At 37.5% G+C, this 8,078-nt stretch overlaps 1 protein-coding gene across 2 annotated transcripts in view; it reads left to right on the top strand.

Moving 5' to 3' along the window:
* zfyve16.L (zinc finger FYVE-type containing 16 L homeolog) overlaps positions 1-7,521 on the top strand; it is a 43,431-nt gene extending 35,910 nt beyond the window's left edge. For both annotated transcript variants that reach the window (XM_018264890.2, XM_018264896.2), the window contains 5 exons: positions 40-120; positions 1,418-1,580; positions 2,787-2,892; positions 3,672-3,839; positions 7,155-7,521. In XM_018264890.2, coding sequence (XP_018120379.1) covers positions 40-120; positions 1,418-1,580; positions 2,787-2,892; positions 3,672-3,839; positions 7,155-7,316 — 680 coding nt within the window. In that variant the 3' untranslated portion in view covers positions 7,317-7,521. The remainder of the gene's footprint in view (positions 1-39; positions 121-1,417; positions 1,581-2,786; positions 2,893-3,671; positions 3,840-7,154) is intronic.
* Positions 7,522-8,078: the final 557 nt, after the last annotated feature.

Here is an 8,078-nt window from a genome sequence, read left to right as displayed (position 1 = left end):
GTTGATTTGTTCACTTAAACCAATATTCATTTTGTTTAGTTACGGGCGCAAGTTTCGTTGTTTTTAACGGAGCTCTGAAAACGTCCTCAGGATTTCTTGCAAAGTCCAGTATAGTAGAAGGTATGTATATGGTTTAAACGTGTATCATTTCACATGACTTTGCCTTCTTGTAATTGAGTTAGATTACAATTCATTACAATGAACCTCGTACTAAAATAACAAGTCACTGAGGCGTTTAATGACCTTATAATATACAAGACCCATTAATAATCTGTATATACATATATAATATACATTATACTTTACATTATACATATTGTATATACATATATAAGTCACAAATTATGCCACTTGTATATTTAGAAAAATATCATATGCCCTGTTGTAAAATATAAGGATATTAGACATCATTTTAGAATTTCATGACCTGTATAAAATCAATTTTCCTGAAGTTTTGTGCCTTTATATAGTCACGGAACCCCACTGTATACACCTGTGTATATTTTAATGTAGAGGTTATGTTATTCCATGTATAAAACAGCAGTGACCTTCTTGATAGCTGTAGTGAGCTAGAGGTGATTGTTGATGTTACAGCAGCCCATGAATAAATCTGTGAATAAATAAAGTGTGAGCTTGAGTGCACCCATGATTTATTTTATTGATCCAGTGGCTGGGAGGAATTAGCAGGCAGATGTGGTATATATTGGTAATTGGTTTTGGCATGTCCATGAATGGCCTGTAGAACTTTTCCTGCAAAACTGTGAAAATGTGTGCGGTTATTTCTACAAAATACCTCTGCAATTCCTTTACTGGCCACAATTATATTTAGACCCTGCCAGCTTTTTGTAAGGAGATTCTAATACTACACGAGGGGACATTAGGAAGTTTGTGTGACAATAATAGAACCCTAAACAACACTATGAGGCTTATTTATCAAAGTCCGAATTTATTTTAATTATTTTCTGAAAACTGCTTAACAAAATCTGTACGGGTTTTTTCCCGTTATTTATCAATACATTTTCACGAAAATTTCCTGTGGGGGGGAAGAAACACAAAAAATTCGGACCGTATGGATTTTTTGGATTTTCTGCACAAAAACTCAAGACTTTTTCGCATTTTTTCCTAAGAATCATGAAATCTTCTGATTACTACAACTAACCCAGCTCAGATCAGATTTTAAATGGGCTTTTTCCAATTCAGACTTTAATAAATAACCCCAGTTCAACCAGTTTCCAAAAAAAAAAACACCTTACCCCCCACCCCAACTTTATAGAGGCCCTGTACAAGGTTTCTCTATGCAGAACCATATTAGCCATTCTTTGCAGTGTGAAGCACTTCGGGTGAACAAGTCTCGCAAAGCTTAAAGCATTCAAAGGACAACAGTATTAGCCTGTAATTAGTTCTTTTAACTTATTAGACGGCCTTATGTTACAAATAATGCCAGACATGATGGAATCGTTGAGGCAAGCACTCAGAGACAAGAAGGATTTCCGAATTGCATGTGGAAAGATTGATTCTACAGACTCGACGGAAGAGGTTACTATTTGTTGGGTGGAGACTGAAGAAAAGCAAAACAAAGGGTAAAAATCAAAACTTCCTTGAGATGTGATGACACTTGCACTTTTTGCTGATATTGTTTCTTTGGCTTTACTGGGCATCCTATTTCTATTTAGTGAGCTTCTAACTTTGTACACTCTGTATGTGTGCCTTATAAATGACTGTTTTTTTTGTTTTTTTGTGATCCATAAAAACACAGCCCTCAATGTGTCTGGTCAATCAGTTACGGTGGCCATACATGTGCTGATAAAAGCTCCACAGGCTATGGGAATAAAAAAACAAATAACAGAACCTAGTGCAATATTGTTAATATTCAGTGCAGTCACCAAAGTGTTACAGCACTGATCTGTGTGTCCAAAAATTATATATGGATCAGCGCCTATGACCACAGAAAAAAACCCAAAAATAGTGCAGTATTGCGGCAGTGCCAGGATCTATTTCTAGGTGTAGTTCCCCTTTAATCTTTCACTATTAATTGTGACATGCAAGATTCCTTTACATCCAATCTTTTTCCACCACCATATGGCTAAATTGCCTACTCACAAGACGATAACTCAATATGATGCCCGTAGAATTAGCAGATCTCCGTTCCCTTCTGGGTCGGCTCACGTGTTCCAATATGGAAAATACAAATCCAGGATAGTGTAATACCATTTATTTAAAAAAGATTTTTAAAAACAAATTTAACACTCACATTAGCTTGAAGTAAATCACACATGTAATGTACAGGAACTAATATGTGTGTGTCTTGAACCATAATAAGTCTATACACAGATTTTTCTTGTGTGAAAAAGATCGGCCAAGGAAAAAAGGGTTACTTTTCCTATCTTGCAAATTTAGTTTTTTTTTTCAATTTTAACTCTGTTATGCCGATAAAAGCTGCCTACACACTGAATCTGCATCTTATTGTTCCTTGCATGAAGCCCTCCGTCAGGATTCCCCGATCAATATCTTGCTGATAATTTGCTAGATATCAATTGCACAGGTTTAATAATCCCATCAACATTAGTTTGTTGATGAGGTCCTTAATCTGGCAGCCTGTATACCTGTAGTATTGATCTGATCATTGGCCAATATTGCCCGATATTGGGCATTTCAGGGAGAGATTGCCGAACAAGTATATGTATGGCCAGCTCTTCAGTGCAGATTAAGGAATTTGTATCTAATCTGTCACAATAATTCACCTTGCATTGCATGTTCTGTGCTGTTAAACTGCATCTTTTTTGCAGAATTACAAGCCCTATTGATGGTCAATCTATGGAAGGAATTCCAAGTGAGAGAATTTATCAGGAAACAGACTTTGAAGTCAATGATAAAACTGTGAAATGTACAGAGGTAAGATGATTAAGGAATAATGGATCATTGGTATGTCTTTTTATTTCTTGAAACTATAAGACTGCTGTGGGGCCTTTTTCAAATGGCAGCCATTGCATATTAAAGGGATACTGTCATCTCATAATTAGGGATACACCGAATCCAGCCAGGGATTCAGCCAGGATTTGGCCTTTTTCTGCACGATTCGGATTCGGCCGAATCATTTTGCCTGGCCGAACCAAATCCTAATTTGCATATGCAAATTAGGGGCAGTGACGGAAATCACGTGACTTTTTGTCACAAACAAGGAAGTAAAAAATGTTTTCCCCTTCCCACCCCTAATTTGCATATGCAAATTAGGATTCGGTTCGGTATTTGGCCGAATCTCTCGCGAAGGATTCGAGGGGTTCGGCCGAATCCAAAATAGTGTATTCGGTGCATCCCTACTCATAATTACCCCCTTTATAATAATAAAAAATTTTCACACAAGCCTTTATGTGGGCTCAACAACATTGTCTGCTTTTTGTAAACATGTATTTTAGGATAAGCACCAATATTTCTTCCCTCTGCACAGCCATTTTACATAAGCTGCAAAAGCCATGGTGTGTGTAGTGACCATAGAGGTGGTGCTTTTTGTTCCCGGAATTTTAGGAACAAATTATATCTTAGCTCTTGCTCATATGCCTAATCTCACTTTACTTTTATTACGGTGTGTTCTATGAGCATATCGAAAGGACAAACCTAAAGACTAGACCCTGATGAAGATACATGGAATATAGATCTTTTTCCTGTGTTTTTAGGTGTTTTATCTGTTAAGAGAACGAGAGCCAAACAGTGGGGCGGGTCATTCTCAGTTTGCCAAGGAGATAGCCACAGCCTGTGCTGCTGCTCTTTGTCCTCACATCAAGACGTTGAAGAACAGTGGAATGAATAGGATTGGCCTGAGAGTCTCTATGGATATTGACATGGTAAGCCCCATTCATTATGACTACTGACTAGGTAGCAGTTTGGAATGCATTTCTGTGATTGTTTTGTTTATTCCCAAAAGATATTGGCTTGTCTTTTGTTTGTCTCGCTGTATTTTTGTGCCCTTAAATAAAATTAAATACAATTTTGCCTGATGAAAGCAAATGTCTTTGTAAGCAACTTTTCATTAAAGGGGAACTCCACAAAAACATAACTTAAACTTTTTGAAAAGTAAACATAATTTCAAGCAACTTTGCAATATACATCATTTAAAAAAATATGCAGACTTTTCATGATTTTTAATGGTTTCTGACCGCTCCCTAAGCCTAGCCTCCTGCTCTCCTGCTGATCTTTCTGACTACTTTGCTGAGCTGGCTGACTACTGTTACTTTGTATCAACAGCCAGCTGTCCTTAGCCTGCATCCTCCAAACCCCACAATTCCCTGCACACATGATTTCAATAAGGAGCGGAACATCACAGTGCAATGCATTGTGGGTTATGTAGTTCCTGCATGCTGTCTGTAAGCTGTGGAGAAGTTGTTACAATTTGTATCAGTGTTTAGTCCCTCCTTCCCTGCCAGGATTCCAAATGATGCAGAAAGAGAAGAACTGTTAAACAGCTGGATTTCAGCATAGAAATGGCATTTATTCATACTTTTTGAAGAAACGGGTAACTGTGATGGGTATATTAGGGGTTTCTGTGTTATGTGGGCCTCTTTATCAAATTTTGGTTTGTAAGTCAGGGTTCCCCTTTAAAAAAGTTCAGTGGTTTTAAAGGAAAACTTTACCCCCAAAATTAATACTTTAGCAACATATTATATCATAATCAGTGGCATATTAAAGAATCTTACCAAACTGGAATATATATTTAAGTAAATATTGCCCTTTTACATCTCTTGCCTTGAACCCCAATTTCGTTATGGTCTGTGTGCTGCCTCAGAGATCACCTGTCCAGACATACTACAACTCTAAAGGTCGCCATAGACGCAAAGATCCGCTCGTTTTGCGACATTGCCAAACGAGCGGAGCTTTCCCCGATATGCCATTAACAAGCATGGCTATATTGGGGGTATTCTGAACGTTCGGCCGTATTGGCCGAACGATACGATTTCGATGCGCAATGGGCTCCGCCGGACGAAAGATGTCAGCACTCTCCACACACAATCCGAAAATCATACGAATCCTCGATTCGTACGATAGGATCTGTGCGTCTATGGCCAGCTTAACTGTAACAGGAAGAAGTGTGGAAGCAAAAGACACAACTCTGTCTGTCAATTGTCTCATGTGACCTAATATGTATAGTTTGTTTGGTTTGTTTCTGTGCACAGTGAATTCTAGGATCCCAGGGGACGACCCTTATTTTTTAAAATGGCAATTTTCTATTTATGATTACCCAATAGCACATACTACTAACAAAGTATATTATTATGAAAATGGTTTATTTGCATGAAGCAGGGTTTTACATATGAGCTGTTTTATGCAATATATTTTTATAGAGACCTACATTGTTTGGGGGGTATAGTTTTCCTTTAAAGTTATTTGTGAAAGTAATTGCTATTGAATGCAGTAGCTCTTTGGCCCTTGTTTTTCTCTGTTCTGCCGCCTCTGAAAATTAAAAAATATTTGGCAGAAATCTGCGAAAAAGAATGCAAGGCAGCGTGAGAAATTGTTGCAGCAGTATAACTTAGATGGCGCACAGGAGGCAGGCTACATAAAAATCACTTTTGTTTCCTTTTTAAAAATATATGAATATGTGTGGGGTATAGAAGAACCAACACTTTACACGTTTCATGGCGTTTTGCTACTTTCAGAACTACTTGCTTCTAGGAATGCACCGCATCCACTATTTGGGATTTGCCCGAATCCTTAGTGAAAGATTTGGCCAAAAACCAAACCGAATCGGAATCCTAATTTGCATATGCAAATTAGGGATAGGAAAGGAAAAATTGGAAAAAATTCTTTTTGTGATGAAAAATCACGTAATTTTCCATACCCGTCGCTAATTTACATATGCAAATTAGGATTCAGATTTGTTTGGGCCAGGCACAAGGATTTGCGGCGAATAGGCTGGTTTTGCTTCCAATAAGGATTAATTATCTTAGTTGGGATCAAGTAGAAGCTACTGTTTTATTATTACAATGAAAAAGGTAATTCTTTTTAAAAAGTTGGATTGTTTGATTATAGTGGAGTCTATGGTAGACTTCAGTATTACGGGTTTCCGGAAAATGGATCCCATACCTGTACCTTTCATAATATCATTAAAATGTCCATTTTTGACAGTTCTTCCGACCAGACTTGCATTTCTCTAAAACAGAGCCAGCAACTGATCGGTCTGTATCATGCTGTACAAGCAGCAGTTGCAACTACCACAGTATATTTCTTTTATAGTTAGAATAATACTAAGAATGGGGACCTTATACTGCCTGCTTCCTGCAGTCTTCCTGAAGGGATATTTCTGGGTGTATTATTGCCGTAGGTCAGCATTTTATTTTTTTTTAGAAGTGACCCTCTATTTGTAATTGATCTGCTAGCCCTGGCTTGGACAGAATGTAAACATTTTGCTGCTTTACTACAGTGAGGTCCTTAGTGAACCAAAGACATTCGTAACTTCCCCAGACCTTTATTGATAGTAAACATTTTACCTGATCTGAATGCTTGGAAATGGAAAGCATTGAGTTAGACAGATACATTTGGGTTCAGTGTATTTATTTCTTTACTGTGTAGCTTGTGCTTGTGAGCTCAGATTTGCTCCGGCAGTTTGACCGATTTTGACCAGACTGCCCAAAAATCTGGGCAGGGGGTCCTTTGGATGGGTGAAAATCTGTCCTGATGAAAACTATCTGTTGACCACTGCTCTTCAGTTCCTTCTCTTCCGATCATTTGGGTAGTCCGCTACGAAAAAAAGGATGGAACAGTTGCTAAGTGGCCATGCACATATGCAGCCCCTCATACAGTATTCATCTTGGGCTCTTTCATCAGAATATCGTAAGGGTCCACTCTTTAGACTAATAATCCTACATTTCTGGTTGATCAAAATCATCTCTCCTGATGGAAAATTTCCATTGGCCAAAATGAAGTGAAGTTTCCCGCTATTCTTTTATTATTATTATTATTATTATTATTATTATTATTTAGTGGTCTATTCAGATGGATGCAAAAGAGGTGGTGCATGTGTATGGCCCCTTGGCCCTCGGGGGCCAGTGAACCTCATGGAGAAGCCCGTGTATGGCCACCTTTAGGGTTATTGTTGTGCCATGTTTGTATTCTGAGTGTAGCTTTGTAATCCTCTGTTTTCTTCCAATATTGTCTATTACTAGGTTGAATATCGAGCAGGATCAAGAGGGCAGCTTCTTCCTCAGCTCTACTTGAATGATCTAGACTGCGCCCTCATTCCAGTCATCCACAACAGAACATCAGACACAAGCATTTTACCTCTGGTGATGGAGCTGATCTTTTTCTTAATTGAAAACCTGAATTAACCTAGATCAAGGAATTCAGTGTATTGCCTGTGTGAAACAAGGGTCGCTTTTCCCCAGGCTTTCAAGCTCTCCATCTGTATCTTTCTGAGGAACATGGCAAACTAAACCAGCTTCAGTGTTTTATTTAGTTTAGTTATAAATAACTAATATAATGTTCTCCTATGTTACCCATCCGATCATTCTTATTGTTTTCTATACTTTGTGTTGCGTCACTTTTTCCTTCTTCTTTTCATTCTTTGTCACTATATTTATGTAGGGAAGGCTAACACTATAGATAACTGTCTGTTATTGGCTGAAAGCTGACTTGGTGAGTGTTTTATAGCAGCATTTACACACAAGGTCACTATTGATTGATATACTTGGTGACTAAGCAATATTTATATGAATATATGATATGGAATTTCTAGACACATATGTAAAGCATTAATATAGCAAATGGTCATGTGGTGGGTATATTAAATCACATAGGGTAAGTCTGATAATATGAGGTTTATATAGTTAAACAGGCATCATCTTGAAACCTATAACCAACAGCCAATCAGATGTTTACTTTCCTAACTCTTAGAGGTGCATTTATAAAAGGTTGAATTTCGAGTTCATGTGATTTTTTACAAACTTCCATAAATTCTAAATTCGACAAATTGAAATTTATTAAAAATAAATACATTTTTTAAACTCGGATGAATGCAATCGACCTGAAAACTGGAATTGAATTGGATTTGAATTTTAAAAACTCGATTCAAGGTTTTTTTCTCCGACAAA

This window comes from Xenopus laevis, chromosome 1L, assembly GCF_017654675.1.
Source record: "Xenopus laevis strain J_2021 chromosome 1L, Xenopus_laevis_v10.1, whole genome shotgun sequence".
NCBI lineage: Eukaryota > Metazoa > Chordata > Amphibia > Anura > Pipidae > Xenopus > Xenopus laevis.
This window is presented reverse-complemented; position numbering and strand designations above follow the sequence as displayed.